The 21,959-nt window shown below is 37.6% G+C and overlaps 1 protein-coding gene across 2 annotated transcripts in view; it reads left to right on the forward strand.

Moving 5' to 3' along the window:
• Positions 1-20,759, forward strand: part of FNIP1 (folliculin interacting protein 1) — a 172,092-nt gene extending 151,333 nt beyond the window's left edge. For both annotated transcript variants that reach the window (XM_049872982.1, XM_049872992.1), the window contains 6 exons: positions 1,413-1,582; positions 3,762-5,181; positions 6,551-6,719; positions 14,782-14,979; positions 15,551-15,666; positions 17,968-20,759. In XM_049872982.1, coding sequence (XP_049728939.1) covers positions 1,413-1,582; positions 3,762-5,181; positions 6,551-6,719; positions 14,782-14,979; positions 15,551-15,666; positions 17,968-18,046 — 2,152 coding nt within the window. In that variant the 3' untranslated portion in view covers positions 18,047-20,759. The remainder of the gene's footprint in view (positions 1-1,412; positions 1,583-3,761; positions 5,182-6,550; positions 6,720-14,781; positions 14,980-15,550; positions 15,667-17,967) is intronic.
• Positions 20,760-21,959: the final 1,200 nt, after the last annotated feature.

Here is a 21,959-nt window from a genome sequence, read left to right on the forward strand (position 1 = left end):
TATCTAGATGTGTACATTAAGTATCAAACCCAATCATAAAATAGAATAATTAACCATTCATTATCTTTCTGATTATTTTATGATTAATAACAAATCAGAATTCTAAAAGATAATTTAGAGAGGTATAGGGTATGGAAGAGTGTCATAAAAATAAGAAAAGGTAAAGATGTCCTTAGTTACATGTTACATTGGAATTCCTCACATCTTATAGAACTTTCTGAGACTTCCTGTGTTTTTGAATTACAACCACCTATGAAACAGCTTCATTTCTTAGAAAAGTGAAAAAAAATAATAAGAAGAAAGTGCTATATTTGAGTGATACATTTTTTATATTGTGAAGCATATGTAACAAAAAAATTGCATTTTAACCATTTTTAAGTACATAATTCACTAACATTAATTACATTCATAGTGTGCAAGCATCACCACTATTTCCAAAACTTTTTCATCACCCCAAACAGAAACTCAATACCCATTAAGCAATAACTTCCCACTCTCCCTCAGCCCCTGGTAACCAGTAGTTACCTTTTGTCTCTATGCATATTCCTGTTCTAGAAATTTCATGTAAGTGAGATCATACAATATTTGTCCTTCTGTGTCTAAATTAATTCACTTAACATAATGTTTTCAGGGTTCATCCATGTATCAGAACTTCATTTCTCTTTATGACTGAATAATATTCCATTATATGTATGTACCACATTTTGTTTTTCCACTCATCTGTTGATGAACACTTGTTTCCACCTTTCGGCTGTTATGAATGTTGCTGCCGTGAGCATCAATGTACAAGTATCTGTTTGGGTCTCTGTTTTTAATTCTCTGGAGTATATCAGGAGTAGAATTGCTGGGTCATATGGTAATGCTGGGTCATATGGTAAATTCTGAGTTTAACTTCTTGAGGAACCACCAAACTGTCCTCTGATACATTTTTAATGTGATACTTTATCACGTTGTTTCCTAAGAAGTCCCTGGAATTCAGATGATTGATTCAGATGTTCTCATTCTCTTTGATGGTAAACAAAGTTTGGTTAATAATTCTCTTCATTTTTCTAATCAGTAATTTGGAAATGTATAGACCTGCTGATTGATTCATTAATGAATGGTACAGATTAAACACTGAAAAGAATATTGTTTTTTAAGTAAATTGGCATTTTTGTTTTATAATTCCCATCAGAAACAGCTGCCTGTGAGTATTCTTTTGTTTACTTTCAGGATGTTCAGCTCCTTGCCAAACAAAAAATTTATTTTTATTTTCATCCTAATGATATATGTATCTTTTCCTCTCCCCTCTCCTTTTTTATCTTTTTGGCCACATGATAGTACATGTTCTCTTTGCTTTATTCTGTTACTGTATTTTACTTAAGGTTTTATGAAGGCAGAGTGGAATCTGATAGGATGCATTTTGTTTTCAGATTCTTGCCAGCTCTCATTACAGCAGTTCTGACCAATCATCTTGCCTGGGTCCCAACAGTCATGCCAAATGGACAACCGCCTATAAAAATATTTTTGGAAAAACATTCCTCTCAGAGTGTGGACATGTTGGCAAAGACTCATCCATATAACCCACTTTGGGCACAACTGGGTATGTAATCCGAAAGGCCTGGAACTATGCATTATACTCACATGTTTGTATGATTTTTCTAGAGTTATAATAGAACACAAAGAAATAAAAGGCTGTTTTACTTCCTCCATTCTAAAGCTTCTCTCCTCATCTTTTCATGTCTGCTCAATTGTCCAATCTCTATCTTATACCTTATATGATTACTTAAAGAACTGGAGCTGGAGCAAGAGGAACAGGCTGATGGCTGGTTTACTAGTTACTAGGGTCTATGGGGTATTTTATGCTTTTGTTTTTTGTGTTAGGTACTTTACCTACAGGTAATACATACTACGTAAAGTGAAAATTAAATGAGATAACACAGGTAACGTGCTTAGGCAGTGTCTGGTAAATGTAGCTGGTATTACTCCTACTCTTACCCTATTGCTATTAGGAGATATGGGGAGAGTAAAATGAGAACATTTTGGTGACCTGGTGGAAACTTCCTTTAGGTTGCTCTGATGCGTAAGCCTAAGCGTGGCAGGCAAACTGACATGTGGTTTATCGGTTGATGTAGCCAACTAACTTCTTCCTTCCTCCTCCTCTCCCTTTTCATTTTTCTGTCTCCCTCCTTCCGCCCTCTCTCTCCTCCTCCTCCTGTCTCCTCCCCACTTCCACTCTCCCCCACTTTCTTTCTAACAGCTTTATTGAGGTATAATTGATACTCCATTGATAGAGTAAGAACATTTAAAGTGTACAATTTCAAAGAGGAACTATAAGAGAAATGAAGATAATAGTGAGAGCTCAGTAAAGGGAGCTCACTTTTGTCTGAGGGAGGCTGCTTGGGTGAGAAGCTTTGAACAGATGTCAGCTGGTAGTGATAGCGAGGGAGGGAAGAGTACAAAACATAAGTAAAAGGGTGTAGGCATTGAAAGTGCAGGACACGTATACAGTAGTTCAGCTTAAGGACTTCAGTTTAAGTGGGACATTGGGCGACTAAAGATGAAAAAAAGTAAACTAAGAAGGTGAAGTTGGAAAAGTAAAGTTAGACCAGTCATGAAAAGATTTATCTTGCCAAAGCAGTTTCAATTTATTTGGTAATTAGTGGGAGCCTTAGAAGTGGTTTTAAATAATGGCATGATGGTATTAGACTAGATGTCTTAGCAGGAAGAGAAAATTGATCTTAAAACATGTCTACAGGATATAGTTATTTAAAACCTTTCAAGGGTCCTTTTTTTTTTTTTTTTTTACCTCCTTTAAGAAGTATGGGGCTTGTATAAAGTTAAAACAGAGGTTTTTAAAGGATTAGCATAGTTTTGAAATGTGTAGACTGACAACTTAGAAAAAGTTGAATTAAATTAATGGCTTTGTAGTCTTCATTTTTAAGTCTTTTTTTTTTTTAATGTGTGTTTCTTCATTGGTTTAATTTGAGCTATAGCATAAATATAGAAGTGAAATTGATAACTCCCAGGTCCCTGTTTTTTGTTTTTTTTTTTTTTAATGTAATGGCTGTTCATGTCAACTACAGATAAAAAAGTGAAAATGAACCACGTAGCTAAATGTGCTGCCCTTTCTCTTCCTCTTAACTGGGTCTTACTTCTCCTGCCCTTTGTGGCCTAGGTCAATACCCAGCCCTCTAGGGAACAGAATGGGAGAAATGGGCTTTTAAAAATACGGGAGCCAGTGAGGGTTCCCGGGTAGGAGAGTGATGGTTAAGGTTCGGGATCTGATGTGACTCATGGATGGTTAATTATGTGGCATGACTACTACAGCTCTGCTCCACTCCACCACCGCTACTTTCCCCCTCCTACACACACACAAAAGGTTTTGTGCTTTTTCTTCTCTGTGTTTGATACAGTGGCAGAATCCTTATGTGTGTAGTGCTTCGGGCAGTACATCTCCATCCAGATAAAAGTGCCTGCATGGGGCCTGGCACAGAGAATGTTCTTGGTAAATGCGACGTTCAGAACTGACTCTTTGCTTGAGATTTTAGAACCATAGCAGCTGCTTAAGGAGGAAGCTAGAAAACCACTCATAGACCTTTCTTCCTGGTTAAGATGTTCATCTCAGCCTATTCTCCTGAACAGTCACTCAGCTATTAAAGAACTAAGAGTTAAACTTGAACGACCTCTCATACAATAAGAGTAGGTTTCTGTTATTTGAAAAGAGCCTATTTAACAGTGTGAATAGAGTGTGTATCCATTAACTGATTTTTCCATTGCAGGAGACTTGTATGGCGCTATTGGCTCTCCTGTACGGTTAGCAAGGACTGTGGTAGTTGGCAAACGACAAGACATGGTCCAGAGGCTGCTTTATTTTCTTACTTATTTCATAAGATGCTCTGAACTTCAAGAAACCCATCTTTTAGAAAATGGAGAAGATGAAGCCATTGTTATGCCAGGCACAGTAATTACTACCACTTTAGAGAAAGGTGAAATAGAAGAATCTGAGTATGTGCTTATCACAATGCATAGAAACAAAAGCAGCTTACTCTTTAAAGAGCCAGAAGAAACAAGAACTCCTAATTGTAACTGTAAGTATTGCAGTCGTCCACTCCTTGAGCAAAATATAGAGAATGTTTCACGACAAGAGAGAGAAGATATTCAAAACATCTCTAAGAAACTGCTAGAAACTTCAGATGAGTGCCGAATGATTTCTCCTCCTGACTGCCAAGGAGAAAATGCTTTTGATATTAAACAGTACAGAGATAAATTAAGAACTTGTCTTGACACCAAGTTAGAGACAGTTGTTTGCACAGGATCTGCTCCAGTAGACAAACGTGGATTGTCAGAGTCAGGCTTAGAGCCAGCAGAGGAAACATGGCAGAGTGAGGAATTGCTGGCTTCAGATAACCACACAGGCAAAATGATGAGAGCCACAGGAATGATTGTGGAAAAAAAGCCTCCAGATAAGCTTGTGCCTGCTGCATTTTCTTGTGAGGCAGCCCAGACAAAGGTTACTTTCCTGATTGGGGATTCCATGTCACCTGATTCAGATACTGAACTCCGGAGTCAGGCAGTGGTGGATCAGATCACCAGGTATCATGCCAAACCACTCAAGGAAGAAGGAGCAGCTATTGACATGCATCAACAAGCTAAACAAACAACTGAGGACCAATCTGGAGAGCCTGGTGTACAAAACATGGTTTCTGGAGAGGCCTGTGCACTTCCCTGCTGGAATCATTCAGACCCAGAAAGCATGAGTTTATTTGATGAATATTTTAATGATGATTCCATTGAAACCAGGACTATTGATGATATTCCAGTTAAAACAAGTACAGACAGTAAGGAACACTGTCGTATGTTAGAGTTTTCAAAAAGATTGTGTACAAAAAACAGCAAAGAGAACAATGAATTTTGTAAATGCGTAGAAACCATTCACCAAGAAGGGTGTAAAACCTGCTTTCCTCAGCAGGACCAAAGAGATACACTCTCCATTCTTGTCCCCCATGGGGATAAAGAGAGTTCAGAGAAAAAAATTGCGGTAGGAACTGAATGGGACATTCCAAGAAATGAAAGTTCAGATAGTGCCCTTGGTGATAGTGAAAGTGAAGATACAGGTCATGATATGACTAGACAAGTCAGCAGTTACTATGGAGGAGAGCAAGAAGATTGGGCAGAAGAGGATGAGATACCTTTTCCTGGGTAAGTAGTAAGTTTCCATTTATAGTAACCAGTTGCTATTGAGTCAGTATGGCTCATGGTGATCCCCATGTGTGTCAGAGTAGAGCTGTGCTCCATAGGGCTTTCATTGGCCGGTTTTTCATAGGCAGATCACCAAGGCTTTCTTCTTAGGTGCCTCTGGGTGCATTCGAACCACCAACTTTCAGTTACAATGAGTGAGTTAACCATTTGCACCGCCCAGGAACTCCTTCACCTGTAATAAACTAAACCCATTGTCCTCGAGCAGATTCCAACTCATAACGACCCTATAGGACAGAGTAGAACTACGCCATAGGGTTTCCCAAGGAGCGCCTGGTAGATTTGAACTGCCATCCTTTTTGTTAGCAGCTGAACGCTTAACCACTGCACCACCAGGGCCTCTTCACCTTTAATTAACCAAAACCAAACCAAACCCAGTGCTGCAGAGTCGATTCCGACTCATAGTGACCCTATAGGACAGCGTAGATCTGCCCCGTAAAGTTTCCAAGGAGTGCCTGGCGGATTCGAATTGCCGTCCCTTTGGTTAGCAGCCGTAGCATTTAACCACTATGCCACCAGTTTTCCTCACCTTTAACAGGTCTATCTAAATATGTACCATTCTTTTGTTTGTGTCTGGTCCCTGAAGGTTGGTAGTAGCTAATATAAAAGAAGAGATCATTGTTCTGGACAAGTTTCCTTTACTGTCACGTGCTCTCACTCATAGGAAGGATTAAAGGCTAAATAAGCTCCTCAGGCACCACAGAGAGGCTTTGTGAAGGCACCAGAGAAAAGCTAAAGGACTGGTTAGTATGTAGGAGGTCTCTTAGTGCTTAGGAGTTTTCAAGTCATTTAGGAGTGAATTATGCCCAAAAAGGCCTATGCTGAACCTGGCAAGTAGCTAGAGGCAATCCCTGAGAATACAGGAAATAGCTGTTAGAAATAGATTTGGCCAAGACTAAGAGGAAAACGGGGAATGAATACTCTGAGTCAAGTATACAAGGAGAAGATCCATAGTTGTCAAGTATTATACACCAAGCTTTGGATTTATGAAGTCTTTAGCTGTGTTGTTTTAGATGATGGTTTTCATATATCTGAGGATGTTAGGAATATATCACAAATACAAGGGACAGCTCTCTAAAAGTCTACTGTCAAAGATTTATTGCCCATAACATTACGAAGTTGTTCATCAGGCCCTCTTCTCTGGAGAGGACTGTTTTGTGGTCTAATGAAGTACTTAAGCCAGTTTTAAAGTCCTTGTAGAAGATGATGGTACTGGAAATACAGACTAGTAGATTTCCAAAAAAAAAATTTTTTTTTGTAAAATATGTTTATTGCTAATTAGATGTGCCTTTTTGGGGGACATTTCTTCCAGGTCAAAATTAATTGAAGTGAGTTCTGTTCAACCCAATATTGCCAACTTTGGGAGGTCCTTGCTGGGTGGCTACTGTTCATCTTATGTGCCTGACTTTGTTCTTCAAGGAATTGGGAGTGATGAGAGGCTCCGTCAGTGTCTGGTGTCAGATTTGTCCCATGCTGTGCAGGTGAGTGACCTTCATTGTCCTTGGATTTATTTTGAACAAACTCTGTTAACTAGCAGAGCCCAGAATTGCCTTGTATTTTTGGTCACACCTTATGTGTAACATAATCATTGTTTTCTGAATCCATCACTTTATATATAGTACCTGTGTCTTTGAACCTGTCACCATGAAAGCAGGTAGAAAGTTACAGGAATCTTATCTAAATAGAAATCCGAAATACAGAAAGTACTTGATGTATTTGTAGATATTCATCACTAGATAATTTGCAATATCAGAAAATGTAAATAGAGCTATTTTCTTAGTTTTGTTTTCTGATTGTTCGTTGCGTTGCTGGTATGTGGAGGTACAATTGATTTTTGTACATTGAACTTGTATTGTGTGACCTTGCTGAACTATTAATTCTAGTACTTTTCTGTGTGGATTCCTTAGGATTTTCTGCATACAGGATCATATCATCTTTTACATCATTTTGCATCTTTCTTTCCAATGTGTATGTGTTGTGTTTTTCTTGTCTGATCGAACTGGCTAGAACCTTCGGTACAGTGTTCTATAGAAATGGTGATAGCATACTTCTTGACCTGTTCCTGATCCTAGGGGGAAAACACTAAGTCTTTCACCATTAAGTATGATGGTAGCTGTCAAGTTTTTGTAGATGCCCTTTATTGGATGGAAGAAGTTCCCTTCTATTACTAGTTTTTGTTTGTTTTTAATTCTGAATAGGTGTTAGATTTTGTCAAATGAATTTTCGTTGTTGAAATGATCATGTGTTTTTTCTTCTTTAAACTGTTAATGTGATGATTACATTGATTGCTTTTCAGATGTTACGCCAGTCTTGTATTTATAGGGTAAATCCCACCTCGTGTTGGTATATAATTCTTTTTACAAGATGTTGGATGTGGTTTGCTAATATTTTGTTGTATATTTTAGAGTCTGCATCCATGAAGGTTATTGGTCTATACTTAAGGTAGCTATGTCTAAGTTTGCTATTAGGGCAATGCTGATTTCATAGAATGTCTTAGGAAGTATTCCCTCCTTTGCTATTTTTTGGAAGAGTTTCTGGAGCATTGGTATTATTACTTTTTTTAATGTGTGGTAGAATTCACCAGTGAAGCCATCCATGTCTGGGCTTTTTTATGGGAAGCTTTTAAATTACTAATTCAGTTTCTTAATATACACTATTGAAATTTACGATTTTTTTCCTTACTCAGTGGTAACTTCTGTTTTTCTAGGAATTTGTTGGATTTATTTGTCTAATTTGTTGAAGATAAAGTTGTTCATAGTATCCACTTAACAATCCTTTTGATTTCTGTAAGGTTGCTAATCACATTCCTGATTTTGGTAATCTGTGTCTTGTCCCCCACACCCTCTCCAAAAGGTGAGGGATTGTCTAAAGAGTTCATTCATGGCTTGATAGCTATTGGCAGGTATTTTTACCCATCTGCATCAAGGGTCAGCAAACTACAGCCCATGGGCTAAATATCGCCTGTCACCTGTTTTCGTAAATAAAGTTCTATTAGAACACAACTATACTCGTTCATTTACATACTTTTTGGCTCTTTTCATGCTTCGGTAGCACAGTTGAGTCACTGGGACAGTGACCTTATAACTTGAAAAGCCTAAATTATTTTCTTTCTGGCTCTTCAAAAAGTTTTCTGACCTGTATTTTAGCTGAAGATTTGACAGTTTCATTAGTCTTTTCCGAGAACCAACTTTTGTTTTACTAATTTTTCTGTTTTCCTGTTTAATTGATGCTCACCCTAATCTTTATTATTTGTTTCCTTATTCTTGCTTTGGGTTTAGTTTGCCTGTATTTTTCTAGTTTCTTAAGGTAGAAGCTTAGGTTATTGATTTGAAATGTCTCTTCTAGTGTAAGTATTTAAAGCTATAAATATTTCTCTAAGCATGCTTTAATAAAAAAAAAAAATAGTGACCCAAAATTTTGATGTCTTGTATTTTCATTTTTATTGACCTAAAAATATTTTCTAATTTCTCTCTCGTTTATTTTTAATTTATGGGTTATATAAAAGTGTACTGTTTCATTTCCAAATATTTGTGGATCTCTCAAATTTCCTTAGTTGTTAATTTCTAACGTAGTTCCATTGTGGTTGGAGAACATATATTGTATTATTTGATCCCTTTAAATTTATTGAACACTTGTTTTATGGCCTACCATACTATGGTCTACCTTGGAGGCTGTTCCACATGTGCTTGAAAAAGAATGTGTATTCTGCTGTTGTTAGGTGAAGTGTCTGTATATGTCAGTTTGGTCAAGTTAGTTGGTTGGTAGCCTTATTTAAGTCCTCTATGATTTTCTGTCTAGTTGTTCTATCAATTATTGAGAGTAAAGTATTGAAGTCTGCGATGGTTAAGATTGTGTGTCAACTTGGCTGGGCTATGATACTTAGTGCTTTGGCATTCACATAATGTAGTCAATTCCCTGTTGAGATTTGATATGTGTTCACCCCCACGATGGGATCTGCTGTGAGTAGCCAGTCAGTTGAAGGGAAGTTTCCTTGGGTATGTGGTGTGCATCGAGTGTGGGCGGACATCCTGGCAAGGCTTGAGGGGGTTTTGCTTGTTCTGAATCCTGCAGCTGGCTCCTGTTCCTTCTGACCTCCAGTTCTTGGGACTTGAACTAGCAGCTTAACTGCGATCTTGCCTACCGATGTTGGGATTCGTTGATCTTCACAGCCTGTGAGCAAGAGCCCAGCTCTCTGATGGGCTGATCTTGAGTTCACCAGCCCCTGTGGCTATGTGAATCAGGAGACGCCTCTTTCCAAGTCCCATGGGCTTGGGGCGTTATAGCCTCTACAACTGTGTGAGCCATATCCTTGAGATATATATATATATAAAATATATATATATATATTTTTTTTCTTTCCTGTCTTTTCAATGACCTCTTGCTTTCTTCATGTATGATGTCCTTGATGTCATTCCACAACTCGTCTGGTCTTTGGTCACTAGTGTTCAGTGCATCAAATCTGTCCTTCAGATGGTCTCTAAATTCAGGTGGGATATACTCAAGGTCATATTTTGGGTCTCGTGGACTTGCTCTGATTTTCTTCAGTTTCAGCTTGAACTTGCATATGAGCAATTGATGATCTGTTCCACAGTCGGCCTCTGGCCTTGTTCTGACTGATGATATTGAGTTTTTCCATTGTCTCTTTCCACAGATGTAGTCAGTCTGATTTCTGTGTGTTGCGTCTGGCGAGGTCCCTGTGTATAGTTGCCGTTTATGTTGGTGAAAGAAGGTATTTGCAATGAAGAAGTCATAGGTCTTGCAAAATTCTGTCATTCGATCTCTGGCATTGCTTCTATCACCAAGGCTGTATTTTCCAACTACTGATCCTTCTTCTTTGTTTCCAACTTTCGCGTTCCAGTCCCAGTAATTGTCATTGCATCTTGATGTCTCGAGTTGCAGTAGTGAAGGATTCTGTGAGGAAAATATTAAACGACGTAGGAAGCATCAAAAGAAGATGGAAGGAATACACAGAGTCATTGTACCAAAAAGAATTAGTCGATGTTCAACCATTTCAAGAGGTGGCATATGATCAGGAACCAATGGTACTGAAGGAAGAAGTCCAGAGTGCTCTGAAGGCATTGGGAAAAAAACAAGGCTCCAGGAATTGATGGAATATCAATTGAGATGTTTCAACAAACAGATGCAGTGCTAGAGGTTCTCACTCGTCTATGCCAAGAAATACGGAAGACAGCTTCCTGGCCAACTGACTGGTAGAGATCCGTATTTATGCCTATTCCCAAGAAAGGCAATCCAACCGAATGTGGAAATTATAGAACAATATCATTGACATCACACGCAAGCAAAATTTTGCTGAAGATCATTCAAAAATGGCTGCAGCAAGTATATCGACAGGGAGCTGCGATAAATTCAGGCCTGTTTCAGAAGAGGACGTGGAACCAGGGATATCATTGCTGATGTCAGATGGATCCTGGCTGAAAGCAGAGGATACCAGAAGGATGTTTACCTGTGTTTTATTGACTATGCAAAGGCATTCGACTGTGTGGATCATAACAAATTATGGATAACATTGTGAAGAATGGGAATTCCAGAACACTTAATTGTGCTCTTGAGGAACCTGTACATAGATCAAGAGGCAGTTGTTTGGACAGAACAAGGGGGTGCTGATTGGTTTAAAGTCAGGAAAGGTGTGCGTCAGGGTTGTATTCTTTCACTATACCTATTCAATCTGTACGCTGAGAGCAAATAATACGAGAAGCTGGACTATATGAAGAAGAACGGGGCATCAGGATTGAAGAAGGACCCATTAACAACCTGCGTTATACAGATGACACAACCTTGCTTGCTGAAAGTGAAGAGGACTTGAAGCACTTACTAATGAAGATCATAGACCACAGCCTTCAGTATGGATTGCATCTCAACATAAAGAAAACAGAAATCCTCACAACTGGACCAAGGAGCAACATTATGATAAACGGAGAAAAGACTGAAGTTGTCAAGGATTTTATTTTACTTGGATCCACAATCAACAACCATGGAAGCAGCAGTCAAGAAATCAAAAGACGTATTGCGTTGGGTAAATTGCTGCAAAGGACCTCTTTAAAGTCTTGGAGAGCAAAGATGTCACCTTAGATACTAAGGTGTCCCTGACCCAAGCCATGGTATTTTCAATTTCATCATATGCATGTGAAAGCTGTACAATGAATAAGGAAGACCGAAGAATTGACGCCTTTGAATTGTGGTGTTGGTGAAGAATATTGAATATACCATGAACTGCCAAAAGAACGAACAAGTCTGTCTTAGAAGTAGTACAGCCAGAATGCTCCTTAGAGGCAAGGATGGCGAGACTGCATATTATATACTTTGGACATGTTGTCAGGAGGGGTTAGCCTCTGGAGAAGGACATCATGCTTGGCAGAGTACAGGGTCAGCGGTAAAGAGGAAGACCCTCAACAAGGTGGATTGACCCAGTGGCTGCAACAATGAGCTCGAGCATAACAATGATTGTGAGGATGGCTCAGGACCGGGCAGTGTTTCGTTCTGTTGTGCAAAGGGTCGCTATGAAACGGAGCTGACTTGATAGCACCTAACAGCGACAAATATATATATATATATATATATATATATATATATACACGCACACACACACATATGTGTATATATTTGTATTTATATGCTTTACTGGTTTTGCTTCTCTACAGAACCCAACCTAAAACAAAGTCTCCAACTCTTATTGTTGAATTTTTATTTCTCTCTTCAATTCTGTGTGTCACTTTAATACTTGAAAGAAAAAAAAAAACACTCCTCTCTCAAACTTTAAAAAAGGAATGGAGAAAGCCAACTGGGAAATCATGGGTGAAAAAATGAGGCTCAGTAAGCAAGTAGCCATTTAATCTTTCACCAAGAAATGTTTAGACCTTGTGTTTCTGCAGAGTTACTTAGAGTTTTAAATTTTAGTGTTTTATTATATAATAGGGAAGTTATGATAAATCGAGATGAAAACAAAATGTGAAGAGAGCTTATCACAACTTGTGTTCTTTATATTTAAAAGCTATTTTGCTCAGCCTTTTAATGTCAGATAAATATTTACTGATCTACTGCGTTCTAAACTTAGTGCTAATACTCCAAGGAATATGTAGATGAAAAATAAGTAGCTTCTGACCTCAAATTATTTACATAGTTTATGGAGAATAATAAGACAACTATATGCCTTAAGTGCAAAGAAGAAAATAAATTTATGAGAAAGATAAGTAATTTATTACTTCAGAGGAGAAAATTCATTTCAGTTGGTGGTATTTGTCCTTCAGGGCAAAGGAACCATATGTGGGTTTTCTAGTGCTCCCTGGGTCCTCTTATCTTTCTTTACTTCAAATATTAGTCAACCAATTCTCCATGTGTACCCATTATCATATACAGTATCCTTTCTTGTTCTTCTGTCTCAAAGTCTGACATCGGAAGGGGTTGATATATCCTGCTGAGGACAAAGACGTTATTTTGTTTTTAAGAATTTCTACCTGCTAATTATTATATTGGCATAGTGGTTAAGTGCTACGGCTGCTAACCGAAAGGTCGGCAGTTTGAATCCACTAGGTGCTCCTTGGAAACTCTATGGGGCAGTTCTGTTCCGGCCTATAGGGTCGCTATGAGTTGGAATCGACTCGATGGCACTGGGTTTTCTGGGTAATTGTTACAGAGAATAAAAAAAACCCAAACCCGTTGCTCTCGAGTCAATTCTGACTCCTAGAATAGCATTTAGTTTTTATTGAGGACTTACAGTGTGCCCAGCATTTAAATGTACTGTCTCATTTAATTTTAGGAATAATCCTTTGAGGTGCCTACTATTATCATTTCTGTATTTCAGATATAGATTACAGAGGTTTTAAAATTACATAGAAAGAAAGTGGCAGACCTATAATTTAGTCTTGGTTTGCCTGTTCTTTAGCTGTACTCTAAACTCTTGTGCTATACTGTCTCTAAAACAGATGAACAGAGATTAATACAAATAGTAAATTCGATGTTAGAAAACTTACAACATTTTATGTAGTTGTCTTAGGCTGAGTTCTCTGAAGAAGCAAAACCAGTGAGGCATGTGTATATATACATAGAGAGAGAGAGAGAGATTGAGATATGTATCAAGAAGATGGCTCACATGCTTGTAGAGGCTGCAAAGTCCCAAGTCCGTGGGTTAGGCTGGAGGCTTCTCCTGACTCACGTAGCTGCAGGGGCTGACAAACTCAAGATAGGCAAGTCAAACAGCAGGCTTGTGGCTCACAGACTGCAGATGCTGACGAATCCTAAGATTGGCAGGTAAGCTGCTAGCTCAAGTCCCAAGAACTGGAGGTGAGAGGAACAGGAGCCAGCTGCAGGATCCAGGGCGACCAAAAGCCAGTGAGCTTTGCTAGGAAGTCTGCATATATTGGATGCAAGCCACGCCTTCAGGAAGACTCCCTTTTAGCTGATTGGCTGCTCATAGCAGATCTCATTATGGGTGTGATTACATTGTATAAGATCTTATTATGGAGGTGATTAAATCATTACATAGCTGCCAAAGTACATCATAACTGCCAGACCACTGAGAATCATGGCTCAGCTACGTTGACACACAACCTTAACCATCACAGTAGTAGACCCAGGTCTGTTGCTCTTGGATTCTTTCCACTGTGGTTAAAAGGAAGAACCACTTGGCTTCTGCCTTTGGTTTTAATAACTGGGCTTACTAATCTTTCTCTGTCATATTTTCATTTAATTATAAAAGTACATTTTATTATCAAAACAGTATTACAGAAAAATTTGGAGATAATGAAAAGTGAAAAATCAGCCTTAATGAAAAGTAAAAAATGGAGTCAGTAAAAAATAATGAAAAGTAAAAAATCAACACTGTTAATGGTTCTGAGCTTGGTTAGGTTGAGATTTTATCAGATCAGGATATTATATATGGTAGTCCCTTGAAGGAAAACAAGTAATTTCAGGATGAATGATTAGCACTACTGTCCCACTCCGTCTCCCCCCTGCCTTTTTTTTTAAACAGCTCCTAAACTCAGATTATTTCTGATTTGAAACTTGGAATTTAGGCCCTTCTCTCTTGGGTAGACTACTGACTTGGGATCATTTTCCTTTTCCTTACTGAAAAATAGCCGTTACAGGCTTCTGGTTTAGGAAAATTTTTTAAACACCATATGCCCTTTGAGTGAGGAGCTGTAACAGTAACTTGCAAAGTAGTTGGTAACCTTTTAAACAAAGTGTATTTCACAGAATTTCCCCCGTATCTATTTGTTGAGACATTTCCCTGGAGGATAACGGATGGACTCCCTTCAGAATTCTTATCTCCTGAAGTTGCCCACAAGTCCGTGGGTGGTGCCGATGGTTAAGCACTTGACCACTACCCAAGTGGTTTCTAGAAGATGTCTTAGTATTTGTTATTTAATTAACTATTTGATTCTCTTCTGCCAAGGATCCTTTGTCAGTAACTGTCAAATATAATACGTTTTTCTGCTTTTGTTTAAAACTTCTTCATTGCCTCACTTCACTAGCATTTTCTTTGAACACTCCATTTGCTTGTCATAAGATGAATTCTTTTCTTTCCAGCATCCAGTGTTAGATGAACCAATAGCAGAAGCTGTCTGCATTATAGCAGATATGGATAAATGGACTGTTCAAGTGGCCAGTAGCCAGAGACGAATGACAGATAATAAATTGGGAAAGGAAGTATTAGTTTCCAGTCTTGTTTCCAATCTGCTTCATTCCACTCTTCAGCTTTATAAACATAACCTCTCTCCAAATTTTGTAAGTATGTGTAAAGCTTGAAATTCTTTTAACACTCTCATGCATTACTAAACTCTATGTGCCTACATTAAATACTCCTGTTAGCCTCATCATTGTTTTTCTGAAAAAAGAATGTTTATACATATCTGTGTATTCTGTGATTTCACCAGCTATAATTTTGGCTCTCAAAACCTGGCTTGTATCGTGTATGATAGGGTCATGCAAGGTCCCCAAACTTTGTGCAGAATGCTAGTGCATTCTAGACCCTGAATGTCATGTTGGGACTTTGAATGATCCATCTTCGTGATACTGATAGCCTTTTGCAGAAGGCACCATTTCCAACTTTCAGGGTTCTGTATCTTGTTGGGAGGACCATAAGATTGTTAAAAAGCTCCGTAGAGGCTCATCTTTCATATGAGCTGGATAAAAAGTTAGCTCCCTTAGCTAAAACTATCTGCTTTAAAGACGTGCTCCAAATTTTCGTTCATATTGGAACAACTAAGTAGAATTGTCAAAAGCATGCTTTGGAATTTGTCATATTTCAGCATTGGAAATAGTTTTCTGACTTGGTTCTTGGTTCCCTCCTAACCAGTGTGTCATGCATCTTGAAGATCGGTTGCAGGAACTGTACTTCAAGAGCAAAATGCTGTCTGAGTACCTGAGAGGGCAGATGCGAGTTCATGTGAAGGAGCTGGGAGTGGTCCTGGGGTATGTTCATGGTTTCCTTTCTGGCTTTTTTTTTTTCCTTATTCTGTTTTTAGGCAAGGGATATTCCTCAGAATTGGCCCTTTTCCTTCTCTTAAGTGTCTTTTCCTGTTAGAAGCTGGACACAGTTATCAATTGGGTTGCTTTATACCATATAAAAGCAGATCCCCTGTCCTCCTTTGATCTTGACAGGCATTGATTGTCCTTTGTGTCATCATAGTATGTTGGGAATATAGTCATATAAAATGAATTAAAATCTAAATTTTTATCTTAGAAAAAAATAGTCATTTTTATTGTTAAATATGTTGTAAACTTGTCATTCTCAGCTTCTACCCTGCCTTCAAATTGAGCTGATGGAAGTAACAGTGCTGTGTGGATGGTAGTACATTAAACCAACCCATTGCCATCAAGTCAATTTCGACTCATAGCGACTGTATAGGACAGAGAACTGCCCCATAGGGTTTCCAAGGAGCAGCTGGTGGATTCAAACTGCCAGCCTTTTGCTTAGCAGCCTGAGTGCTTAACTACTGTGCCACCAGGGTTCCAGTAGTACATTATCTACATGTTATTACTCCTCCACAGTCTATAAATTGTATCTGTCTAACTCTGCAGTTATTCCTTGGAAAAAGACAGTTACCTAAAATGCTAAATGAAGGAGGAAAAGAAATACAGTCCTCCTTCATTATGTTTCACTCTTCCTGACTCGATGGCAGTGGGTGTGTCTTTATGTTCAGTGACCACTTTTCTCATGTGTGTGTATCATTTCTTGAAACACTAGTTAAAAAAAATAAAGCAAGCTAGAACTTTGATCTGATGGTGCTTTTGTGAGGAAAGAGGGAGCCAACATCGGTGAGGAACTACTGTATACCAGAAACCAAGTTAAATTCTTTCATTAATATTATTCCTTAATTCTTATAGTCATTCTGCAATGTGCAGGCAGTAGCATCCAGATTGGAAATAGATGACTCTGGAAGTTAAGATGCCAGATGTCTCTCACTAGGAGGACTGAATAGGGATTTGAGACTCCAGGTCTTTCTGACTCCAGCTCCTACTTATACATCACGATACTATAGCTGCTCAAATCCTGATGAGGCTTTTGTCTTAAGAAGTACACAGAGAGAATGATTTGAGAGTATTTGGGAAATCAGTAACAGGATATTGGTCTTATTTTCTGGGTAGAGGTGTGTGTGTGAGAGAGAAATGCCTTTCTCTTTAAAAATCTATATTCATTTTTAAATTAATGTACGTATAGCCAAAGTTTACAGTGCATTTTGGCATAAAATGAAAAATAAGTTTTCTTTATTTTCTTTTCTTCCAACTTTGAGCCCATGCCCAGTGTTGATGAGTTGTTCATTCTTATAGAATTTTATGTATAGAATAAGAGATATAAGTTAGTTTATACTTTTATATGTCATCGTACAGCCTGTCTTTTAATGTATCTTGAATATTTGTTCATATAAACACATACTGATCTTTTTCTTTTTAATGATTGTATGGCATTCTATTATATGGTGGACTTAAGATCATTTCAGTTTTTTTTTTACTATTACAAATGAATGCTGGAATGAATGTAAACCTTTGAAACTTGTAGGATAAATTTCTTGAAGTAGAATTTTGGGTAAAAGGGCATATGTATTACATTTTTTATAGATAGTGATAAATATTTTGCTAAATAGTAAATGTCATCTAGAAAATAACTGTATACATTTCCACAATGAGTATCACACTCTTCCCATTGTTGATTACTATGAAACTTTTTAATCTTTACCAAACTACTAGGTAAAAAATGGCATCTGGTTTTACTCAAATTTCTCTGACCATGAGTGAGTCTGAGTAACTTTTTCTGTGTTTATTGGCCATTTGTTTTCCTTTCTTGTAAATTATTTGTGGGAGGATGTATTTCTAAGAAGCTTCCATTACTTATTTCAGAGCATCTTATTATGGAAACATCTGTATCCAAAAATTTAGAATGCACACTATTATTATACTCACTTCACTATCCCTTGTGCTAATGCATGTTTCATCACCAAGTCAGTGAGACCTTTTCCTACATCCATGATATTGGTTACCCTTGGGTTTCAGAGGCTTTCTTTGTAAAAAATCTGGGACTCTGAGTTTTACTTATGGAAAAATTTCTGAATTTTGATATCATCAACTCTCTTGTTCTTTTCCTCTTGGCCAGGGTGGCCTAGTACCCTGGCTGCTAAGGTATAGTTAACCTTACAGGTAGAAGTCGTTGCCTGTAATAGACATGTCCTGGGTACAGAAAGCTTGTACTGAGATTTTTTTTTCCCTTTATTTCAGGATTGAATCCAGCGATCTTCCTCTTCTGGCTGCTGTAGCAAGCACTCACTCTCCATATGTTGCCCAGATACTCCTTTAAAATGCCTAAAGATTGAGAAATTACTTTTGGAAGAAAGTTAAGTAGAAAACATGGAAGCAGACACAACATGCAATTATAGTGATTTTTATTCTCTGTTGAGCTTCCATCTGAGTGAGTCAGTCACTTTGATATCCTGCATTGCATTGCACATTCTGTGAACATTGGATGACTTTTTCCTTTTGACTGGACTTTTGGGTGGTGGTATATTTTTAACCAAGTGAGACTAAAGCAGCATAAATAATTTTGGGGAAAAGCATTTGAATAGGGCAAAGTTTACAAGCATGAGTAACATTGATGAGTTTCATATGATCACTACAGTGTTGACACAATTCATGAATAGCAGCAGATGTGTCATGATTAAATGGCTTGAAATGGTCATTTCATTAGTTTTTAATTCTTTATTTCTAAGGTACCAAGATCTATTTACCCTGATTATTTGTTGTTTTGTTTTTCAATTCAAAATAGCTGATTTCTGGCTATTACCCAAAGTATTTTTAACGTTCTGTTAATGATAACAAACTCAGAATAATGAATGTAAATAAGTGCTCTGTTACCCACCCAGGTGTACATACGTATCTATTTTTTAAAAGAGCAGCGGTAGAAATACAAGATTGGTAAACTTGACTTTTTTTAATATATATATTTTCAACTAGTATTAATTGTGTGTAATGTTACTTTCTGGTGATATTTCTGTTCCACACATTCAAAAATACAAGGAAAGCCAGTTGTTTCCTAAGGCCAAGGGATGTAGATTCCCAAAATAAGAATACTACTTTGTACCATTTGTTGTGTTTATAACTATAAGGTGATTCTTATAAATATTAATATTTACATATTTGATGTCTAATTTTAAAAATGAAAATTAGGATTAAAAATTACACCAAAGCATTGGCAAAAATACTATTTTGTTCAAAAGTGCTCAGGTAGCCAAGGCCCTTGCTTTTGGTATCAGCCCTTCTTGAACCCATAGGAGCTGAATATTTGTTTCCCTATTTTGTAATATTCAGTTTACACTAATAGAACTCTTAAAGTTATTCTCTTCTCTGTAAATCCCCACATTTGCCAGCCTCCTCCCTTCCAGAAACTTCTTTTTTCCCCACAGATTTTCATTCTTCAATTGTTACTGTCTTTGTATATACTGTAGAGTATTGCTTTTATGAAAGGCTAATATGGAACCAAACTCTTGTAAGTAATGTAAATAGAAAGACGGGTAGATAAATTTTCAATATGCTCTACTACCTCAGTTTACTTGAATACTACATTATAGTTTATTTGCTTATATGGTCTAAGATACGTTTAATGCTAGAGGTAAAGTTGGTTTCTGCTTTCAGTGACTATTTTGATTGTAATTAATTGATCAGTTAAAAAAAAAAAAAGCCTTGCTTATCCAGTTACTAAATACATTTACTATATAACACATCCATTCTTGCTGTTTAATTTTCACTAATTAATGGAAAATTTCTGTGGTTTGTTTAGTCTTTGACCTGGAGCTTATAGCATTGGGTCATATTTTATCTTGCCTCCGTATGTATTTAAGAGATCTCCAGTTAAGCAAAGAAGAAATGGTTGCTTAATGGGATGTAAACCTGAAATTGGTGTGCCCAAAATCAATTTGGCCACTGTATCCTATCAGCTGGTTCCAGCTAGTACCTGAGTCTCCCATGGATGACCTACTGCCAAAGAGTGTTTATGGATATATTTTCTTTGGCTTAATTTTTTATTCCATTCATTAACAGAATTCTTCTGTCCTGCATTGTTTGGAATTCTGTGCATCAATTTCTTTGGCAGAATTTGGAGTATAGAAAAATTCATATGTGTGCTGTTGTACATTATTTTCACTGTCAGGGGAAGTTTTGATTATAGCTCAGAATGATATGTAGCAGTCAGATAATGTGTTCCTTGAGTGTTTCCTTTTTTAAACTAATCATCAAACTATTCTCAGCCCTATCTATTTGAAATCTCTAATAAATTACCATATAGGAAATTTGATTTTTAATCAATGGTTCTTGCTGTTATTTTTTAAAAGTAAGCTTTGCCGGGAAAGAAAAGGCTTAGAGTTTCATACGGAATCATTAATCCTTATAGGATTCCTGAGTTTTATAATATCTGACCCTTCTGTAATTCCTGATACCTTCATCATAGTCATTCTTTCCTTACCCAAAGCCCAAGGACTGAGTTTCTACTTCTTCAAAGTGTGGTCATTGTGATGAATGTGTGAAGAGTTTTGACCTGTTCAGAAATAATTCTTTCAACTTAATTCTTATGGTACAGACAGATATGTGTTAACATATTTAAAAACCTGTTTGTTGCAACAGGAATGAAAAAGGGATATTTTACATTATAGAATTGAAATTACTTTTTCTTTGTATATAAACTGGTTTGTTTTATTCCTGACTCTTATTAATATGTCTTAATTTTTAGTTTGAAAACTTTAAGTGCAATAAACGTACTAGCACAGATTTCATTTTATTGCAATTGGCGTACACTGGGGATGTTCACTAAAAAAAAAAACAAAAAACATTTTACACAATGCCTACTTCTGGTGGATGTCTTATGAGAATGTTCTGCTTTCTCTAAGTTATTTAGATGGTGAGATATGTAAAATGTACATACTTGTTCCTTGTTCTGTATACCTTTCTCAAATGTTCACTTGTATTATAATAACCTCCCAGTTCTAGGGAAAATTTGTGCAATAAATACACATATCAATTTGCTGGGTGTTGTTGGTTTTTCTTCCGTGTCTTAATAAGGTATATGTAACATCCTGGACGCGGTGTCAGAGTACCTTTGGGTCCATCTTAGACACTTTTAGGCATTTGACCTTGTTCAGTTTGCCCACCTCTAATCTTCAATTTCTGTACAGGTAATTTATTAGAATCTACTTCATGAGGTTGTTGTGAGAATCAAGTGAAATGATGAATGCCAAGCACACAGTAAGTGCTCAGTAATTACTGGGTGCCACTAACATGTTTTTATGAAAAACAAACAAAAAGATTGTGTTGTTGTTAGGTGCTATAAAGTCAGTTCTGATTCATAGTGACCCTATGTACACTAGAATGAAACACTACCTGGTCCTGTGCCACTCTCACAGTCATTGCTATGCTTGAGCCCATTGTTGCAGCCACTGTGTCAATCCATCTTACTCAGAGTCTTCCTCTTTTTTGTTGATCCTCTGCTTTAGCAAGTATGATGTCCATCTCCATGGACTACCAAAACGAAAGCAAACCCATTGCCGTTGAGTCAATTACCAGCTCATAGCTACCCTACAGGACAGAGCAGAACTGCCCCATAGGGTTTCCAAGGCTGTAATCTTTACAGAAGGAGATGGCCACATCTTTCTCCACCAGACCCAACTGGTCCCTCCAGGTAACATGTCCAAAGTGTGCAAGACACGAAGTCTTACCATTCTTTCTTCTAAGGAGCATTTTGGCTGTACTTCTTCCAAGACAGATTTGTTCATTCTTCTGGCAGTCCATGGTATTTTCACTATTCTTCACCGACACCGTAATTCAAAGGCATCATTTCTTCTTCAACCTTTCTTATTCATTGTCCGGCTTTCACACGCATATGAGGTGATTGAAAATACCATAGCTTGAGTCAGAGACAGTGGGACCAGACCTGAGCTGAAAGAAGTTGCAATTGGGGTTGGGGGAATTATAGCTCTGAGTGGAAGGGCTTAGGCAGATAGAATAGAGGGTTGTAGTGCCACTACAGTGCCAGATTGTGGGTTTGGTCATGTTTGCTCTAGATTTAAGATTATACGAGACGTTCCTAAAGAAAGGAAAATATAAGTGGTCCAAAAGAGATTTTTAAAGGATATGTGAATTCTCACCCATTATTTCAGTCCTAAAATGTGTGCTCAGGTCACAGATCTCCCTTCTGGGGCCAGAACACTTGGTCTTCTTGTTTATCA

Source organism: Elephas maximus, chromosome 2 (genome assembly GCF_024166365.1).
Source record: "Elephas maximus indicus isolate mEleMax1 chromosome 2, mEleMax1 primary haplotype, whole genome shotgun sequence".
Lineage (NCBI taxonomy): Eukaryota > Metazoa > Chordata > Mammalia > Proboscidea > Elephantidae > Elephas > Elephas maximus.